This window comes from Tachypleus tridentatus, chromosome 7 (genome assembly GCF_004210375.1).
Source record: "Tachypleus tridentatus isolate NWPU-2018 chromosome 7, ASM421037v1, whole genome shotgun sequence".
NCBI classification, from domain to species: Eukaryota; Metazoa; Arthropoda; class Merostomata; order Xiphosura; family Limulidae; genus Tachypleus; species Tachypleus tridentatus.
Window position 1 is genome coordinate 72,173,116 of NC_134831.1, and position 22,451 is coordinate 72,195,566.

Consider the following 22,451-nt stretch of genomic DNA (forward strand, 5'->3'; position numbering starts at 1 on the left):
TCACCTCAACCTGATGCAAGTCTGACTAAACATATATGCACATATATTGTGGAATATTCTGGAATGGAAAGATGTTTGACAGGACGTTCATTCACACTTAAACAGTGAAAAAAAATAAATTCACGTATATCTGGCAGCTCAGTGATCCACTCATTTTGTGTTTGTCATTTTGCTATACGAGGCAATATATGACCTACGGGCAAGCATTTACTGATAATATGTTGGAGCCTGAAGTCCGTAATACCAAATCCGCATTTACGGACAAAGACTCCAGTAGTAGACATGTGTATAATCAGTCTTCTGATTTCTCAACTGATGGACTAATGACGCTAAAATTTAGAGTCTGATTCCATGTTGTGGACACAGTAGATGGTCCAATGTGGCTTTGCTCCAAAACAAAGTTACCTGACGCTTGTTTTTCGCGAAAATGAACTTAGGGATACCATTTACATTTGATGTAATAACATTTCTATTCTGTCATATCTTGAATATAGAGAACTTCCATTAACCCTTCACTGTTTTGAGCAATGTTTCGCTTCTGATGTTTATTGCCTGCAAAACGTGTTATAATTTTAGACCCCAATTTTACTCAAAGATTATTTTGACCGATCTATAAATTACGCTGTTTTTCCTAGTCAAATTAGGCTAAGAATAGCATTTCTTTTTTTATGAAAAAAACAGGTACTGTAGCAAGCACCGAGTGTAACAAGAACTTTCATCAAAAAATATTTTTTCTTGGCCTAATTAAAATATCTCGATACCAATTGTCAGCCAAATATAACAATTATTATTTACATGGCATCTGAATAAAGTTGCACGAGAGTAGACGTGTCTATAATGTATACGATATATCACCTTACGAGACAAAGTGTCAAATGTCGCTGAGAAATTGAATTATACATAATAGTTGACAGGACGAGCCGAATACAGAGCTGCTTTGATTTTCCGGCAAAACAAATCAAGTGTTTGCTACGCCTGCACGAGCACCATTAGAATCACTATCACTGTGAATATGCCACAAACACCATTAATCGGTTTATATATCCCTCTATGTTTAACGTTTCATACACGCGCTGTTAATTTTTTCACAAAGACAGCCGCTATACACCTGTCTCTCTCTTTCAATCTTTTCATTTTCTTTGTATTTTTACCACGTCTCAAACACAAAGATCGCATTACTTGGCATGCATATAAAACACTGTGCCTAAATGGCGAAAATTAGCATAATGCGAAAGGTGTCGCTTTTCGATGCAGAATTTCACTGTTAAATTGTTTATGTGTTACTCTGACTTCAAAGTCGTTAAATCTTTTTATCTATCCAAACGCAAGAAAGGCAGACAATGATGTTAATTTTGGCACGTAAGCGGAGTTGTGGCATGCCTAATGCATTATGGATGCTTCAAATTCGGAAAACATGACGTCATTTGGGACTTGTAACAGCTGTTACAAAGTATGCCACGTGATTTACTTTAATCTTTGGACACTATGCGTTAATGTGTTTGCTATTTCATACAATTATATCTCCATTTAACTTTAGAGAAAAACAACTTTCAGACAGAAGTGCCAGGAGAAAATCTACTGTTCAGTTTTTAGGGCCCCGGCATGGCCAAGCGTGTTAAGGCATGCGACTCGTAATTTGAGGGTCGCGGGTTCGCATCCCCGTCGCGCCAAACATGCTCGCCCTTTCAGCCTTGGGGGCGTTATAAAGTGACAGTCAATCCCACTATTCGTTGGTAAAAGAATAGCCCGAGAGTTGTCGGTGGGTGGTGATGACTAGCTGCCTTCCTTCTAATCTTACACTGCTAAATTAGGGACGACTAGCACAGATAGCCCTCAAATAGCTTTGTGCGAAATTCCAAAACAAATAAACAGTTTTTAGGTTTGTTAGGACGTCACATTTAAAACGTTTTTTGAGCATTCGTTCTAAATTAGAAATTGTCAAGGACATCGCGACAAATTAACCAACAAAGTGAATTCAAGGAATATATATCTTTCAAATTAAACTTCCTCACGAATCCTTCAGTATTTACTTCGATAACAATACATTAAAATGGTAACCAATTTGATCGAATAACATCGCAGGATTAATTTAAATATAACATAACGTTTCTTCAAGTTTTGTCCTTAAACAAGTTTTGTTTTTGAATTTCGCGCAAAGCTACACGAGGGCTATCTGCTATAGCCATCCCTAATTTAGCAGTGTGAAACTAGAGGGAAGGAAGCTTGTTATCACCGCCCGCCGTCAACGCTTGAGTTACTCTTTTACAAGGAATAGTGAGATTGACCGTCACTTGTCAACTGAATGATGGAGGTTTCATGAAACTCTTAGAATACATTTACACATTATATGGCCCAGTATGGCCTGATGGTTAGGCACTCGACCAGCAATCCGAGGGTGGCGAGTTCGATTCCCGGTCGCATTAAACATCCTCGCCCTTTCAGCCGCGGGGGCGTTATAATGTGACGATCAATCCCGCATTACCCTATTCGTTGGTAAAAGAGTAACCCAAGAGCTGGCGGTGGGTAGTGATAACCAGCTGCCTTCCCTCTAGTCTTACACTACTAAATTACGGACGGCTAGCACAGATAGCCCTAGTGTAGCTTTGCGCGAAATTCAAAACAAACCAAATTATTACATTAAATATATAATTTAATGTTAATAAAAAATTATGTGTGCTTGCATCTCATACGTCCATCAGTGGCTCAGCAGCAAGATTACAGACTTTAAATTCTAATATCCAGGGTTTTACATCCCGTAATAGACAGAGCGTAGATTGTCTACCGTGGATTTTTGCACTAAGAACGAACATGCAAAACATCTTATATCCCACATGTTTATCCTCTCACTAGTAAGAACACTACAACTAAAGTTATAAAAACATTTTTGACGGCACTCTTTCCATTCATTACGTTAATACATTACCGGACGACGCTTTCGCATATCTTCGTCTAACTTCACGAATTGCGAGACGTATTCCTAGTACTGATCCCTGGAAGATTTTCAATCAATACTACTTCCACACCATGAATCCAGCTCTGGAACGCTGTCTTAAATTAAGTAACAGAGTTCAACTAACATGAACCCCTCTGTCTTTTCTCTTTAATTCAGAGAATTACAACACAAAAATCTGAGGTTTGAGTATCTGCGGTGGACGAAATGCAAATAGCCCATCGCGTATCTTTATGCTAGAGCAATATACATTTATCTGTACATATTTCTCTTTCTTATCGTTTGTCAATTGATGTTAGGATTTTGTCATACATTTTATCCTTATGTCAATTTTGAGTTTTTTTCAGGACATTTTTAAATGGATTTCCAGAACATCAAAATGACAAAATATTATACATTCTTTACCCTAATGATGGCGCTGTCATTTTTCTACCTGTCTGCTGCCAGCGATCTCTTTGTTGACAAGGTATGTTCTATTTTTTTTATTTCCTTAAGATTAAGTAATTTACAATTTAAAATGACTTTCGTAACTCCCAAATAATATTAAGGTAATATAGATTTTTATTAATTTTCTAAAATCTTGCGTATCCTTTGGGATTTGATAATGATTGTTTGTTTGCATTAAATTTCGTTTTACTGTATGTCCTAACTGTAACTTTACACAAAATTTTAGAAATGCAGGACAAAAGCATGATAATATACACGTACAGTAAATATGTTGCTTAATGCTGTTGCTTTATTTTTATTTATTTTTTGGCAACTAATGTTAGAATTAATTTTGTTATGCTAGTCAAGCAAACAGCCTGAGAAAAGCTGGTCTGACAATGTCTAATTTCGTTTCTTTTGGAAACCATATCTCACTAGATACAGGTACCTTTTTTTTTTATTAAACTAATTTCAAAAATATTTATGTCACTAAACTTGGATGGCTTTCACTGGATAAACCATTGTAGGATTAACTATCTTATTACACATTTCTTTTGAATTTCGCGCAAAGCTACACGAAGGCTATCTGCGCTAGCTGGCCCTAATTTAGCAATGTAAGTCTAGAGGGAAAGCAGCGAATAGTGGGACTGACCGTCACATTATAACATATCCACGACCTTTTATTAGCTACCTTTCCTCTAGTCTTACACTGCTACATTAGGAACGACTAGCGCAGATAGCCCTCAAGTAGCTTTGCGCGAAATTAAAAAAAAAAACAATAAACAATAAAACACTTCTTTGATCAGTCGCGCTTTTTCAGACAAATTATTTTTAAAACTGTTTTAATTACATCATTCAAATGTGTTACTTTGAACGAATAGCTTCATGGTTACTTAATCCACCACCCTACTCGTAATAATATAATTATAAAGAAAACGTTTTATGCAAATAATTTACGTAGCAGAAATTCAACGATAATGGCGTCGTTAGAAATAAAGTTAGTGTCTTTCTTTATCTGTATCTTCTACTGATTAACAAACAATTTGAAAAATTTTCAAGTTATCAAATGACGGGGAAAAAGCTCGGATGGTTTGGTTTGTTATGAATTTCGCGCAAAGCTACACAAGGGTTATCTGCGCTAACCGTTCCTAATTTAGCAGTTTTAAACTAGAGCGAAGGCAGCTTGTCATCACCACCCACCGCCAACACTTAAGTTACTCTTTTACCAACGATTAGTGTGATTGACCGTAATTTTATAACGTCCCCACGGCTAAAAGGGCGACCATGTTTGGTGGGAGGGGGACTCGATGAAAAACATTTTCTGAATTTATGTCTTACATATAATGTTTTTTGATAATCTAATATTATCAACATAAGCTAAGAGTAGCACAATTGTTTGGTTGAATGTAGCGCAAAGCTGGACGAGAACGGTCTACGTTAATCGTCCTTCATTTAGTAGCGAGAGACAAGAGGAAAGGAAGCTAGTGAACACCCTTTGGATACTATTTTATAAACAAATAAAGAGATTGATCGTTACATTATAACGCCCTCAGATTTGAAAGAACGAATATGTTTAGTGGGGCGGGTTCGTCACTCAGAAAGATAGAAACATTGTCTAACAATGTCCTTTTGACATATTTTACTTCCTTGATCGATACCCTCAGCTAATATTATAGATCCTCCTTCTATTTTTGTGTTATTAGATCCCTAATGATCTCATTAGCTGCTAATCGCATACCTGTTTTCTAAAATATAATAATTCACTCCTTTAACTGACCAAGTACATGCATCTTTAATTAAAAATCAACAGTTTATAAAAAAAAATTATTCCCTATTTCCAAGTGTTTTTAGCCTTATTATTGGATAAATATCCTACAACAAGATAGTCCATGTACTCCATCACGCAGTTTCTAGTTACTGTACAAAAAACACACACACAGAATCATCTTATAGTAAGATGGACCAGTCGCTTCTCTTTACAAGCCGTATTCTGCGCGCACGCGCGCGTGTTCTTCTTATAGCAAAGCCACATCTATGCTATATGCTGTGTTCACAGAGGAGAATCAAACCCCTAATTTTAGCATTGTAAATCCGAAGACTTACCGCTGTCCCACCGGGTGACGTGTATTCTGCTTTGGGTTTCATGCAACTCGATGCTACGTCAATGACACACAAGAAAGAGCATTTGCCCCCTGTAAAATTAGAAACATATTTATTTAGACTTGATTTAGACTTTGCACACACCCCATCCCCTCATGACGACAACCATAGATTTATTTCTTACTAAAATGAACCACAATAGAATAAGAGATGAGCGCAGTTATTTCAATTTAATTTTAAAGCGATAATTGTACTACCTAACACAGTGTCGGGGCGTCACTCATACTATTCTGCTATCCTTACAAATTAATTACTTACGATTGGAAAAACTGTCATTTGATGAATAATTACATTCAGACACGGAACGTTTAAGGAATTGGTCGGACAGGTGTTATCAGATGGGGAAGAGTTTCTCATCTCCTAACAATAGCTTCATTAATATTCTACTTTCGGATTTCCTCTTGCGTTGTCATCAACACGGGAAAGCTGGGTGTTGTCTGTGCCTTCACAGTATCTACATGGATCAAGCCTATGAAACGTGAATACTCGTTGAACATAATCACGCAAAACGAACGTAATTCATCTTCACGGTAATCACACACACACAAAAAGCTAAAGTTCTACAATTCTGAAAAAAAAAGTAAAATATGAGAAGCTGTAATTGTTTTTTTTTTTAATAACTTACTGAAAAAGCAAGTAAATATATAATATAATATAATATAGTTAACGTCGGTTGCAAGCCCTTATGTATACATATATATCTTGCTTTGAAAATGGGGTTTCGTGCCAGTATGTAATACCATATTTGGAAATTCCGGTTAAAACATAATGTATATGTTATACCATATATTTAAACTCTAGCTCCAAGTCAATAAATATAATATTTTTTGAACATCTTTTTCCAAGTCAGTATATATATAAAGCCATATTTGGAAAGTCTGGTTCTTAGCCAACATAAAATATTTTACTTTGAAAGTGCAAGTCATTAAATTCCTTACTATATATTTCATCAGAAAGTTTCCCAACTGAAAGTGGTTGATGGGTGATGTAGATAAAAATGAATGAATGTATGTAGGTATGAAAATCATGAACAATGTGAAACAAGTTTGAACTAAATATTAACCAAATTAAGCTCTTTCTACATCCATTATAAGGTTTATCATTTCATTTCTTCTTTGCAACACTTCAGCTTATGCAATAATTGTTATTTTTCTTTGTGTCGCCTTACCAGGCCCGGCATGGCCAAGCGTGTTAAGGCGCGCGACTCGTAATCTGAGGGTCGCGGGTTCGCATCTCCGTCGCGCTAAACATGCTCGCCCTTTCAGCCGTGGGGGTGTTATAATGTGACGGTCAATCTCACTATTCATTGGCCAAGAGTTGGCGATAGATGATGATGACTAGCTGCCTTCCCTCTAGTCTTACACTGCTAAATTAGGGACGGCTAGCACAGATAGCCCTCGAGTAGCTTTGTGCAAAATTAAAAAAAAAACAAAAACTCTCCTTTCCCTCAACGTTTGAAAACTAAAAAACGTCTCTCCAGTTTTTTTTCAAATAGTTTTTATGATGATAATAATCTACTGAAATATAAAGAGTATTGTGGCAGGATCATCTGAGAGATATTTGACGCTTATGGATATTTCCAGTTTACTTAAGGTTAAATAAGCCAAAACTTCATACTCAGTGGCCTCTGTTATGAAAAGATTTGCACTATGAAACTGTTTTCAAGAAAACAGTTACGATATAATAGACGATTAACCGTATTGATTAAAATAATAATGGAAAAATCTAATGGTATTCTCTATATTGCATTTTTCTCGTGGTTAAATTAATTTTGAAAATAAGAGTAATAAGAGCAGAGTAATAAAATTACTCAACAGTAAGTTATTTAATACTTTTAATAGCTAGTTGTATAACAATAAAATTATTCCCTTTCTGTAAAAGATAAAAAACAGAAAAGGGAAACATATCTGACATATTAAAATTTCTTACGTAACATGTACATAAGTTGACTTTGTCTTGAACCAGGTTGTCACATGGATTATTTATCGTCACTACTGAGAAGTTGAATTTTGTTTTTCGCAATACAACAGTATTTTTTGTTACATTCCAACAGATTTTCTGTAAAATTCTGAATATGCTGTTTTAGTAGTCAAACGTTCAGGAGTTCAAATAGAAACATGAAAGCCAGATAAAGAAATGGCCCGAAATAATTTACTGCTTTGTTTGCTCGTTTTGAATTTCGTGAAAAGCTACACCAGGGCTATCTGCGCTAGCTGTTCCTAATCTAGCCGTGTCAGATTAGAGGGAAGGCAGCTAGTCATCACCACCTATCGCCAACTATTTGGCTATTCTTTTACCAAAAAATAGTAGGATTTACCCTACCATTATAACGCCCGCACAGCTAAAAGGGCAAACATGTTTGGTGGAACGGAGAGTCGAACCTGCGATTTCAGAGTCCCTAACCACCTGGCCTTTAAATGTGAAAGAGTCACTGTAGTTTGATATTTTTTGTGCTACGACATTTTAAATCTGTTACATACAATAATACCATCTCAGACAAGTTTCTGATTTATTGCATTACGTATTACGATTTCAGAAAGCCTGAAATTTTAATTTTAATTTAAAAGTGAATTAAGTGCTGATATGTATTAAGTTCATAATATTTGTCAACAAGACTGATACACACAATTCACTTTCGTTCTTAAGACAGATATATTTTACCACTCAGTAGTGCAGGATATGTCTGCGGACTTACAACGCTACAAACCGGATTTCGATACCCGTGGTAGGCAGAGCACAGATAACCCATTGTTTAGCTTTGTGCTAAATTCAAAACAACAACATCAGATATATTTTAATATACAAACAATAATACAATTTATTATAACGATTTTTCAAATAATGATTTATGTGCAAAAGTTTTACAAACAATACAGTCTTCTATCTGGTATGGAAATGAATATTTTATCGAAATTTCATGATGAGCGAATTAATTCTATGTTGATGCACAGGAATAGTTATCTTGACGAGAAGTTAGCTTGCTTCTTCACACGTGAGCTTTTTCACCGACGAAAATGTATAATGTCCTCGTAGAAATACTATCATTCGAGTTAATTCACCGAAGTTAAATGGTTTGTAATGTTCGTAATCTATAGACATTCCTGGTCAGATGTCTGTAGTTTTCCGATTAATAAGCGTTTATCACAGTTATATATTTTGAGGTTTATAGCATACTAACTGTATCAAACCGACAATATTAAACTATCTCTCCTCTTGTTGCGATGGCTACCTATTATAACCATTAGGCAAGGTTCTCGAAATTTCAGTTGATAATAATACCGGCAATCACAACTATTTTACATACACACATCGGGCATTGTTGATTCTTGAACTCGAGAATCTTTTACCAGTTTTGAAAACAGACGGGACTTTCACAATGTAAGTTACATGGATTTCTAAATATATATCAAACTGAAACAAACACATATATTAAAATAGATTTATAATAGTAAATACGTTACAAACCTAACACAGCAAAAATATGCTGAAAACCACATCTTTTAAAGACCAACTATTAAAAGGAAATCCTCAACCACTGAACAATTTAAATGTTGGATTTTTAACGTGTGTGGCAAAAAGAAATTTGGAAGAAAACTTAACAAGAAAAGAACGATAATTATATAAAACCGTCACTTGATTATGATTCGATTTTAAAATTCAAAAGTTATAATTTAATTCAATATTTTTTTCTGAATATATAAATATCCAAAATTCACGTAATCTGCTAAGTAGCAGTAGCTACATTATAACATTTTTACCTTAAGAAACTATTTAAGTAAGATCTATGTATATATTCAAAAATTTCAAAACTCAAATCATCTACCAGGTGGCAGTATCTGTATCATAATATTTTTTATCTTGAGAAACTAGGATCTACGTAGATATCCAGAATAATTCTGGTTCAGCATTTAGTTATTTGTTTGCGTTCAAGCGTAAAATTAAGAGTGAGGTATAAACCTTCAAATTTACCGCTTAGCCCCAGGGGTAGGGGAACGCATTTAGTGAAATTACAAAAGATCTTCATTGTATTTGAAATACTTGCAATTACTATTTATCGCGTGAACTTCTCCTAATAACACGATTGTACGTCAGATCAAGACGATCGTCAGGCCTAGGCACCTTCTATTCGTAGGCCCTACCAGCTTTATAAGTTAAACCAAAAGTTAGATAAATTATAGATATATAAGTTATAAATTATGGTTTGAAATGTAAGTAGTTATATGTGTATGACGTATACTTGCTGTTTATGTGTTAATACACTATAGTAAAAGATTAATTGTATATTTATATAAATGTGAGTACACAGACTGATGCTTATGTACAAAAATATATCGTATACTTTAAATATGTAATAAAGTTTTTAGAGTAAAATGTGTATTTCATGTTTCTATGCTTGTTATGTTTCGGCCCTCTAAGATTAACTTTTAAGGAAAATGTTCATGGACTCGTAGTTTTCGTAGGCCCTAGGCATTGTGCCTATTGTGTCTAATACATAATCCGGCCCTGCATTACATTAATAATGTCTCAGACATATAATCGTTTCATCGATTAACACTTATCATTATTAAACTTTTAACACTAAATAGCGTTGTAACAAGTTATATAAGGTGTTATACAGGAAAGATTCACACAATTTTTCCAGGATTATCTATACGATAGTATCCTGGTGGTTCAGTGGAAAAGTTCAGGGCTTATAATGTTAAAAATCGCGTTTGACCAACTATGAACAGACCAAGTTTGACAGTTCAGACTGTTGCATAACCTTGTTCAAACTTCATATTTAATGGTGTTCAAAGGGTTTCATAACATTGTTCAAACTTTATATACAATAGAGTTCAAAGTATTCCATAACCTTATCCATACATTATTTTCAACAGTGTTCAAAGAATTGCATAGCCTCGTTCTCAGTTGAATTTGTTTCTGTTATTCAAGTTACGGGATATTGATGACACATAACCATATTGTTCAAGTTCAGATTGTAACAATAATACTCAGACTGTTTGGTGTGACTGTTAATATATTATGTCTTTATATTGTTCCTTAACATTGTCAATACCTTATCACATTGTAATATAACATTATATAACTTCATCATGTTCTTCAAAAATATGGCAAACCATTATTCAGACCTTCTTAATACGTTGTTGCTCAGAATTTTATGTAACATAACCCAGACTTTAACAGGTCGCAATTCAGAATGTGATATAATATTGTTCAAAGTTTTAACAACTCTTTGTTTAGACTGTTTTCTAACATTGTTGAGACTAACGTGTTCAAAATGTCACGTAAATCACATAATTTTGGCTACACTTTAAAATGTTATCGTTCATAGTGTTATATAATATTGCCTAGCATAATGTTGTTGTTCAGATTGTGACATATCATCGTTAGATTTTCAACATATTGTTGTTCATACTGTTACATAACATTGTTCAGCATAAACTGTTGTTGTTCATAGTGTTACATAACATTGTTCAGCATAAACTGTTGTTGTTCATAGTGTTACAAACATTGTTCAGTATATAGTGTTGTTGTTTATACTGTTACGTAACATTGTTCAGTGTAAAGTGTTGTTGTTCGTGCTGTTGCCTAACATTGTTCAGTATAAAGTGTTGTTGTTCATACTAATACGTAATATTGTTCAGTACAAAGTGTTGTTGTTCATACTAATACGTAATACTGTTCAGTACAAAGTGTTGTTGTTCACGCTGTTACCTAACATTGTTTAGTATAAAGTATACTGTTACACAACATTGCCAAAACATCGATAGATTGTTATTCATAACAACTTTTAGCACCAAATTCTGAAGAATTTTTTTGACAATGTAATTCTGCATAATAATTTTATATTGACCTGTTTTGCAGTTTGAGATGATATTAAAAAATTCACGTAAATTGGAATTTTCTTTAGAAGTTTATCGCTAATTTGTAATTTCTTGTTTGTTTTGTAATTCTGAATGATAAAAGTAGATGAAGCAAATACAAATACTACCCAAATACCTTTAATTTACAGTTTGTGAATACGTTATTTATTTAAAGCAGAATAGAATTATTATTGCTAATTTAAAGGATTCTCAGAATTAATCCATTAAAACGCACAATATGGTTTCCAGAGCCTACCCTCTTGTCGGCCTAAGAGTGTTTGTGGCTACATCCAGGTCAATCCTTATGGAGTCAGCTCAGAACAGTTCTGTCGTTGTCCCCAGGGGTCGTGCCCTCTTACCACTGATTTGTTCGATGGAAAGACAGTGCCTCACGGATACGACCAGTACAAGGTAAAGTATTGGGTTGAGGAATAATTCGTGAGCGTTTTTTCAAGTTAAAAAAATATATTCATAAATGTAACGCTTTCGCAAAATATTTCATGTCATTTGGTAGATAATTTTTTGCTCTAATAGATGGTGTGTTTGATTTTCATATGTCTTTAATATTTGCTTTCATTTTCAGCTCATTAAATGGAATGTCAAGTGGACAAAATCGAGCATTTTCGACACCATCTGCTTTTCGCATTTAATTTCTTGCAAGTTCGTTTAAAACAATGCATACTATATACCTAGGTATTACATGAAATAAAGTATCATAATAAATGTTTTGGGTGTAATGTGTTCATGCATTGAAGTATTGTATAGTCTTGCATGTAATGCTTGAAAGAAATTATTTAAAAACGCTCACGAATTATTCCTCAACCTAATATTATAAGAGTAAGGTATGGACAGCTATCCTTAACTACCGAGATGGTGAGTACAAAGTCACAAAATGGACAGAGTAGTGACTACCCAGTCACTGACGTATAACGAGGTTGATTAAAAGGTGTAACACGACTACAAGATAAAGTGTTAGTAGGATATAACTTTCACGAAACCTAACGCGACCGATAGTGCTAATAATACAAAATAAATATTAAAACAAAAAAAAAAACAGATTAAGATTCAAAATCGAAATATTTAAAAACAGTCAAAGTCAGTGTTACCAATCAAATGTCACGCAATTTATTTTTCTAGCCGCGCACATCCTCAGTTATAATGAGAAGTCTCAACACATCGACTGCCTTACTGACCCTGACAGTCAATAGGCCTAACGCCCAAACAACCAACTGGTAGCATTGCAAAGCGGCCTGGCGATCCATTAGGGCTGATGGTCTAGAAAGAACTCCCACACACATCCCTAAAAACAAAACAAAAAACTGGTAGCAGCACATCTGCACATTGCCTTGATACTGGTGCGCATGAAAATAGTCCATTCTGCACATGGATTGAAACAAATTCGATGGAAATTGGTCATAATATGTCAACTTCAAAATGAAAAAACACCAATGTTTCCATTTAAATTATATTGGTATATTGTGAATCAAAACAACAACCAAAATCTTTATTATTCTGGAGGCTGCTTGTCCCTAGTACATTAAAAAAAAGACGACTTATGAACAGAACAGAACTGAATAGCAAGCTTTAAACACGTATGTGTAAACATATTTGACAATTCAAGGTATAAGTTACGATGCTAATGTTTTAAGGTAAAGCTATACAAAGGGTTATCTTCCCTCTCTCCACCGCACGGAACCGAACCCTAGATTTTAACATTGCAGGTCCGTAAACTTGCCGCTAACCTACTTAGGATAAAGTACGGTTTATATCAACAAGATTGACAGTTTTGAGTCTGAATTATATATCTCTTAACAAGTGGTCTTATATGTTGTTGTTTTCGATGCAACTTAACGCATGTGATAATATTTCAGCTTGGACCTTGCATGACAAGTATTAATAATTTCTTAATAACACTATACTTATCTTAATGTAATACTATCGGAATCTTGCAATCTCATGTGCCATCAGACATGAACAAGTGAGCAGAGGAATTCTAAAAAAGTCAAGTTAGCCAAAATATATAAATAAAGCATAATTTATATAAATTAGTTTTGTAGACGGAACCAACGTTTATTCTTTGTTGCTGCTCTATTGGTGCACATGCGCAAGAAGGTTACGTCACGGTACACTCTAGTTGTACAACATCCGAACCAAGCGTGGTTAGGGCGCCCGACTTGCAATCCGAAAGTCGCAAGTTCGATTCCCCATCCCACTAGAAACCTTTCGGTGAGTCAGTTCCACAGTTCGTTAGTAAAAAGAGTAGCTCAAGAATTGGCGATAAGTGGTGATAACTAGATATGACTTTTCTCTATCTAGTCTTCTAAATTGGGGACGGCTAGCGCAGATAGCTCTGGTGTAGCTTTGCGCGAAATTAAAACACAAACGAACAAACGCACACCATCTGGTTAGCGTGTTAGGCCGAGTATTCAGAGGGTGATGGGGATGCCACACGTCAATTCTATTAAAGTCATTGTACCGTTGAGAATAATAAAAAATCTGGGAAACTATGTCATAGACAGAAATAATTAATAAATTTAACTTGTATATGAAACTGTAGTTCACTGCAACTTAATTTTGTTCGATCAGTCAATTTCAATGAGTGCAGCTCTTATTAATTTCGTTTCTTTATTTTTTCGACCCGAGTTTCACTTTGCAACAGATATTTTAAACATTCTTATCACAGCACCATCTGGTAGTCAACATTAGATTTAAACACCTTTATTTATGACGTAGAATCGACCTTAACTCTCATGTGCGAAATAAGATTACCTGTACGATTATTAATTTTGGAGGAATTTTCCAACCTGCACGATCCTCATTGGGGTCTACACAATTATTGTTTCGGTCATCTTTACCGAAGAAGACAAAATTCAATTTTACACTATAGTTTCGACATGTACAATCACTAAATTTCAAACCCGAACTCTGCCACCCTGCATTATTATTTGAAACAAAACAGTAAGCACGTAGACTAGTAACGCCACCTAGTGGTTTATATATTTTTTTCTAACCAGCTTTTTTTTTACACCTTTTTCTAGATTATTTGTTTACTATCGTTTACGAGTAAATACGAAACTGTAAGTTAACCTAAAACATTGTTTTCCAATTACTATTTACTGGTAACACTTTAAAATCGGTAATCCATAAAAGATTAACACATCATGAATTTGATATTACATGTAAATAAAAAATAGTGACGAGGTGAGTACCAGATACAAAATTAAGTTTTCCATTAGCAACCGTTTATTAGTTTTCCTAAGATTTTGGTTTTTCCAGTCGCTTACGAGTAAATTTCTCATCAATTTTTGTAATATCATAACACTTGTCCATCAGTTAATTTTGAGAAAAACTGATTAAAAATTATAACGTTATATAATCAACGTTTGAGCTATTTCTGAAATTATTGTCAAAAGAAATTACTTACTACAATTTCACAAGGCTGTCTTTTTTTCCATTTTCTCTTTACAACAGTTTTGTGACAGGCAACCGCAACTTCACGTTTGTCAAGATGATGAAACAGTTTATAGTTATAAAAAGAAGTCATTCGTCTACAAAGATACTTACGACATTGACGTACGAATTCGCTGTTTGTGTCCATCGGATCATGTCTTTGTAAAAAATGACACTAAGTTCTTCTACGGAGAAAATGCTTCCTTCTTATGGATTCAGTATAATTGCCGAGCGGTAATAAATATCTTTCTTCTCCTATGCAAACACCGGAGCAACAATTTTATAACAAAGTTAAAGATTAGTGTTACATTCAAATAACGAAGAATTTACCAGTCGTTTGTAACCAATTTTTCAACCATTTAAAATTTAAACCAAACTATAAAATGCAACGAACTTTAGACATTTATTTTTATTGATAAAAATAATATTTCTCTGCCAACAAGATGTTATCAGATTAGTAACACAAAAATGCAGTTAAAGAAATTCATTAATTTTCTATTTTAAACTATATTTCTATCGTTAAATGTCGACACACCAGTTGCTACTAGCGTCGTTAAGCACTAATAGAAGTGGTGAGAATAAGTTTTATTGGAATTCAGTTTGACAATTTTATTTTCAAATCCGTAGTTATTCAATAAAATGTTATTAAAAATTCTGTTTTCAATTTATATAGCCAAATATCTGCAACCCTGCTGACACCTGCCGAACAGTCACCGAAACTTACGATAAGATTTTGCGTCGTAAGAAGAATTTGGTCTCAAGACAATGCGTTTGTCCTGAAGAAATGTTCTGTCCTCATAATTTAGAACTTGCTTTTCAGAGAGTGGACTTCGGTAAGGGCGGCTTCTACCAAATGAGATGTATGCCAATGCAGGACAACTGACCATCCAGTGACTGACCAACGTTTTCATTGAGTAGTCGGAGCTTTTCTTCCGCGTAGTTAAGTAGTTTCAAAAATTGTAACATGGACCAAACTGATTTTCGAAACTGATCCCTAAATTATGCGTTACGTAATATTTGAAATATCAGTTTACCAATTGCTCTTCAAATATGTATCGTTGGAAAATGTTACCGCGAAGTCTAAAACCACCACCCATAAACGTTTTCTCTTTTTTTTGTCACCATCGAATGGTTCGGAAGAAATTATTAACATATTCTGTAAACATTTCTTCACTTGACAGTAAATAGTTGTGAATAAAATAGTTTAAACCCAGCGATATGCTTTTGTGTAATAATATAAGTTTTAAGGTATTAACGATATTATCCAAAATTCTGATAGACGAAGTAGGTGAACACAAACTAAACGAAATAGTCATTGAACAATAGAATATTAAAATATTTAAATATGAGTGAAATTTTGTATAACATTCGAATCAATTTCTTTTACTTGAAAAAAAAATATATCCGGGATTCGCTCTTACCGTATGCATAGCGACAATCTTCTGGATATATAGCGCTAAAAACCTAACTTTAATACCCGCGGTGAGAAAGGCACAGAAGCACGTTGTGCAACTCTGTGCTTAAGAACAAATTAACAATTTAATTGAGGAAATTTAAATGTATTTTTTAAAGAATAAATAGCAGAAATTATAGTTTATTTTCATTATTACGTTCAAAAGTAATATTTTTAGAAATGAACTGTTAACTTCAACAAAAAGTAAGAGTTTCAATAATACGACATACAAATATTATACTCTTGTGTAAACAATACGACATACAAATATTATACTCTTGTGTAAACAATACGACATACAAATATTATACTCTTGTGTAAACAATACGACATACAAATATTATACTCTTGTGTAAACAATACGACATACAAATATTATACTCTTGTGTAAACAATACGACATACAAATATTATACTCTTGTGTAAATAACACGACATACAAATATTATACTCTTGTGTAAATAACACGACATACAAATATTATACTCTTGTGTAAATAATACGACATACAAATATTATACTCTTGTGTAAATAATACGACATACAAATATTATACTGTTGCGTAAACAATACGACATACAAATATTATACTCTTGTATAAACAATACGACATACAAATATTATACTCTTGTATAAACAATACGACATACAAATATTATACTCTTGTGTAAATAATACGACATACAAATATTATACTCTTGTGTAAAACAATACGACATACAAATATTATACTCTTGTGTAAAATAATACGACATACAAATATTATACTCTTGTGTAAACAATACGACATACAAATAACATACTCTTGTATAAATAATACGACATACAAATATTATACTCTTGTGTAAACAATACGACATACAAATATTATACTCTTGTGTAAATAATACGACATACAAATATTATACTCTTGTGTAAATAATACGACATACAAATATTATACTCTTGTGTAAACAATACGACATACAAATATTATACTCTTGTGTAAACAATACGACATACAAATATTATACTCTTGTGTAAACAATACGACATACAAATATTATACTCTTCTGTAAACAATACGACATACAAATATTATACTCTTGTGTAAATAATACGACATACAAATATTATACTCTTGTGTAAACAATACGACATACAAATATTATACTCTTGTGTAAATAATACGACATACAAATATTATACTCTTGTGTAAACAATACGACATACAAATAACATACTCTTGTATAAACAATACGACATACAAATATTATACTCTTGTGTAAATAATACGACATACAAATATTATACTCTTGTGTAAACAATACGACATACAAATATTATACTCTTGTGTAAATAATACGACATAGAAATATTATACTCTTGTGTAAACAATACGACATACAAATATTATACTCTTGTGTAAATAATACGACATACAAATATTATACTCTTGTGTAAACAATACGACATACAAATAACATACTCTTGTATAAATAATACGACATAGAAATATTATACTCTTGTGTAAACAATACGACATACAAATATTATACTCTTGTGTAAATAATACGACATACAAATATTATACTCTTGTGTAAATAATACGACATACAAATATTATACTCTTGTGTAAACAATACGACATACAAATATTATACTCTTGTATAAACAATACGACATACAAATATTATACTCTTGTGTAAACAATACGACATACAAATATTATACTCTTCTGTAAACAATACGACATACAAATATTATACTCTTGTGTAAATAATACGACATACAAATATTATACTCTTGTGTAAATAATACGACATACAAATATTATACTCTTGTGTAAATAACACGACATACAAATATTATACTCTTGTGTAAATAACACGACATACAAATATTATACTCTTGTGTAAACAATACGACATACAAATAACATACTCTTGTGTAAACAATACGACATACAAATATTATACTCTTGTGTAAATAATACGACATACAAATATTATACTCTTGTGTAAACAATACGACATACAAATATTATACTCTTGTGTAAACAATACGACATACAAATATTATACTCTTGTGTAAACAATACGACATACAAATATTATACTCTTGTGTAAACAATACGACATACAAATATTATACTCTTGTGTAAATAATACGACATACAAATATTATACTCTTGTGTAAATAATACGACATGCAAATATTTTACTTTTGTGTCCATTATTGCTTGTCTATAATAATAAAATGGCGTGTCTATGGGTCTGTATGACCACCATAACTCCAAGAAGAAAGAACTTAGAAACTTGAAATTCTGCACACATACTAAATGGGTCCTGAGAGTTTGCACCTGGGTATTACTTATCTAATACATGTGCGTAGGCGTCTTTTTAATGAGGAAAGTTTGCAAAAGAAACACATAGAATAGAAGTGGTGCCTTGTATAATAACTTCTAATATATATATAGAAAAGTTAGTGCGTTTTGATAACAATGCATTTCAACAACGGCTTTGATCCCATGTTGCTCAGCAAAAACAAGTATAGGTTACACTTTTATGCTAAAATATCTTCAGATTACTCACTGTAAAACCTTATAATCTGAGAGAAGACGGGTACCTTCGTTAATTAGAGAATAAATTGTGGTAACGTTATTACATGCAAACATTATACACTTATAACAAAAATTGTCCGGTAAAGAAAGAAGTACGCGAATAATATTATATGTAAGTATTATATACTTATAATAACCACTGTGTTTGTTTGCTTGCTTTTGAACTTCGCGTGGAGTTATTTGTTATTTTGTTATTATGAATTTCGCGCAAAGCTACTCGAGGGCTATCGGCGCTAGCCGTCCCTAATTTAGCAGTGTAAGACTAAATGGAAGGCTGCTAGTCATCACCACCCACCGCCAACTCTTGGGCTACTCTTTTACTAACGAATAGTAGAATTGACTGTCACATTATAACGCCCCGTCGGTTGAAAGGGAGAGCATGTTTGGTGTGACGGGGATTCGAACCCGCGACTCTCGGATTGCGAGTCGAGTGCTTCAACCAGCTGGCCATGCCGAGCTTGACCATTGTGTTTTTAGTAGAAAGGATAATAAAAGTAATGTGAACAAAAAGCGAGAAATTTAATAAATTGAAAGAACAAATGAGAACTGGAACATCTAAGGATTACCTGTATTTCATGGGTAAATGTACTGATGACAAAGTTAGTTCGTATTTCATGGGTAAACGTTCTGATGACAAAATTAGTTCGTATTTCATGGGTAAATGTTCTGACGACAGTGTTAGTTCATATTTCATGGGTAAATGTTCTGCCGACAAAGTTAGTTCATATTTCATGGGTAAATGTTCTGACGACAGTGTTAATTCATATTTCATGGGTAAATGTTCTGACGACAAAGTTAGTTCATATTTCATGGGTAAATGTTCTGACGACAAAGTTAGTTCGTATTTCATGGGTAAATGTTCTGATGACAAAGTTAGTTCGTATTTCATGGGTAGATGTTTACAATTGTAAATGTTTTAGTTTACAATTTGCTAATATTTTCTTTTTGAGGCCGACACCCCTTAGATTTACAGCCAATAGAAAGCATGAATTTCAAATTTTCATCGCCTAGTCGTCATACAATATGTGCTTACAGATAACTGATAATTTGGATTGATGTGAAAAGTAATCTTGCCACGAGAACACAGTGAAAAAAACAGCCGAATTCGTAACTTCTCAAATCACATGGGCGTGCGACTCGTAATCTGAGGGTCACGGGTTCGAATCCCCATCGCCAAACATGCTCGCCCCTTTCAGCCGTGGGGGCGTTATAATGTTTCCGTCAATCCCACTATTCGTTGGTAAAAGAGTAGCCCAAGTGTTGGTGGTGGGTGGTGCTGACTAGGCGCCTTCCCTCTAGTCTTACACTCCTAAATTAGAGACGGCTAGCGCAGATAGCCCTCAAGTAGCTTTGCGCGAAATTCAAAACAAACAAACAAATGACATGATTAAAGATCCTCGAGTACTGGTACTGGTATCACCGGTATTATCGCAAATCTTGCTTATGACACATAAAACTTTAACTAATCTCTCAAATATCTAATTTATTCATTTTATTTCAAAATATGGAAATACTCGTAAATCCAACAATGTATTAAAATTAGTAGTTCATAATGAACTGTTGATTTTCCAGACGAGAATAGTTTTTGTTGTCTTAAATAATAAATATCCAGGTAGAAAATCACAACAATAATTGTAAATATTTAAATTACTCCATAATGGCAGCTCAGAATGCTTGTTGTTGTTTGTTATAAATCACAAAGCTATCTGTACTCTGCCCACAACGGGTATCGAAACCCGATTTTTAATAGTATAAGTCAGTAGGCATAACGCTGTGCCATTCTTATTCAGAATGGAAGAATGTTTTTCAGTTAGGTATAAATATACCGACAAAGCCAATCTGATGGTCTTAGCATTAAAATAATATCGTAGATAAAACAGAACTGAAAGTTAACCAATGAAAAAATATTCTTTCAAACTAGATTCTATTTATTTTTTAGCATACGCTTACATTTAGACTGATTAAACACGACATAACACGTATGCAGACCATATATTCAGTTTTAAAGATTGTGTTTATCAAAATACGATTCTGACAAATTTAAATGTATCTGGTATGTTGTTAACACTTTTAATGATAAAACAGAAACAACGTCTCGACCTTCTTAGGTGATCTTCAGGTTAACAAAGAAAAATTTAGTTCATTATTGGTTGCATGCAACACATAACAGATTTGTGATGAACAAAATACGTTGCGGATTTACAACGCTATAATCAGGGGTTTGATTCCCCTTGGTGGACTCAGCAGATAGCCCAATGTGACTTTGCTATAACAAAAACACAAACAAAATACCGGTATTACTCTTTTTTATGGATATTTTATCAGTTTCAAAAAAATATTTTTCACACCTAAAAGCCAGAAATGTCTTTGGTTTGACTGTTGTTAAGCGCAAAGTTAAACAATGGACTATCTTTACACATACACATACGTGTGTTTATAGTTTGTACCTGTAGCTTGTCAGTACAGTCAAACATGCTGTTGAACTGTTTAATTAATCACTTTAAATTACGTTACAAAATGTACCGTTGACCAGCACTGGCCTACTAAATTATTCGTGGAAGGAAGGATATCCTTTCATTTTCCCATTTGGGGAAGGAGGGATATCCTTTTATTTTCCCATTCGGGGAAGGAGGGATATCCTTTTATTTTCCCATTCGGGGAAGGAGGGATATCCTTTTATTTTCCCATTTGGGGACGGAGGATATCCTTTTATTTTCCCATTTGGGGAAGGAGAGACATCCTTTTATTTTCCCATTCGGGGAAGGAGGGATTTTATTTTATTCTTCCCATTCGGGGAAGGAGGGATATTATTTTATTCTTCTCATTCGGGGAAGGAGGGATATCCTTTTATTTTCTCATTCGGGGAAGGAGGATATTATTTTATTCTTCCCATTCGGGGAAGGAGGGATATCCTTTTATTTTCTCATTCGGGGAAGGAGGGACATCCTTTTATTTTCCCATTCGGGGAAGGAGGGACATCTTTTTATTTTCCCATTTGGGGACGGAAGGATATCCTTTTATTTTCCCATTCGGGGAAGGAGGGACATCCTTTTATTTTCCCATTTGGGGAAGGAGGGATATCCTTTTATTTTCCCATTCGGGGAAGGAGGGATATCCTTTTATTTTCCCATTTGGGGAAGGAGAGACATCCTTTTATTTTCCCATTCGGGGAAGGAGAGACATCCTTTTATTTTCCCATTCGGGGAAGGAGAGACATCCTTTTATTTTCCCATTCGGGGAAGGAGGGATATTATTTTATTCTTCCCATTCGGGGAAGGAGGGATATCCTTTTATTTTCTCATTCGGGGAAGGAGGGATATCCTTTTATTTTCTCATTCGGGGAAGGAGGGATGTCCTTTTATTTTCCTATTCGGGGAAGGAGGGATATTATTTTATTCTTCCCATTCGGGGAAGGAGGGATATCCTTTTATTTTCTCATTCGGGGAAGGAGGGATATTATTTTATTCTTCCCATTCGGGGAAGGAGGGATATCCTTTTATTTTCTCATTCGGGGAAGGAGGGATATCCTTTTATTTTCCCATTCGG

General features: G+C 33.9%; 1 protein-coding gene across 4 annotated transcripts in view; it reads left to right on the top strand.

The window, feature by feature from the left end:
- Positions 1-16,065, top strand: part of LOC143255954 (U-scoloptoxin(11)-Sm5a-like) — a 31,139-nt gene extending 15,074 nt beyond the window's left edge. For 2 of the 4 annotated variants that reach the window (XM_076512432.1, XM_076512431.1), the window contains exons 2-5: positions 3,298-3,416; positions 11,650-11,811; positions 14,872-15,084; positions 15,524-16,065. In XM_076512432.1, coding sequence (XP_076368547.1) covers positions 3,309-3,416; positions 11,650-11,811; positions 14,872-15,084; positions 15,524-15,733 — 693 coding nt within the window. In that variant the 5' untranslated portion in view covers positions 3,298-3,308 and the 3' untranslated portion in view covers positions 15,734-16,065. Of the gene's footprint in view, positions 1-3,287; positions 3,417-11,649; positions 11,812-14,871; positions 15,085-15,523 lie in introns of all 4 variants that reach the window. The other 2 variants (XM_076512433.1, XM_076512434.1) reach the window with 1 other exon arrangement.
- Positions 16,066-22,451: the final 6,386 nt, after the last annotated feature.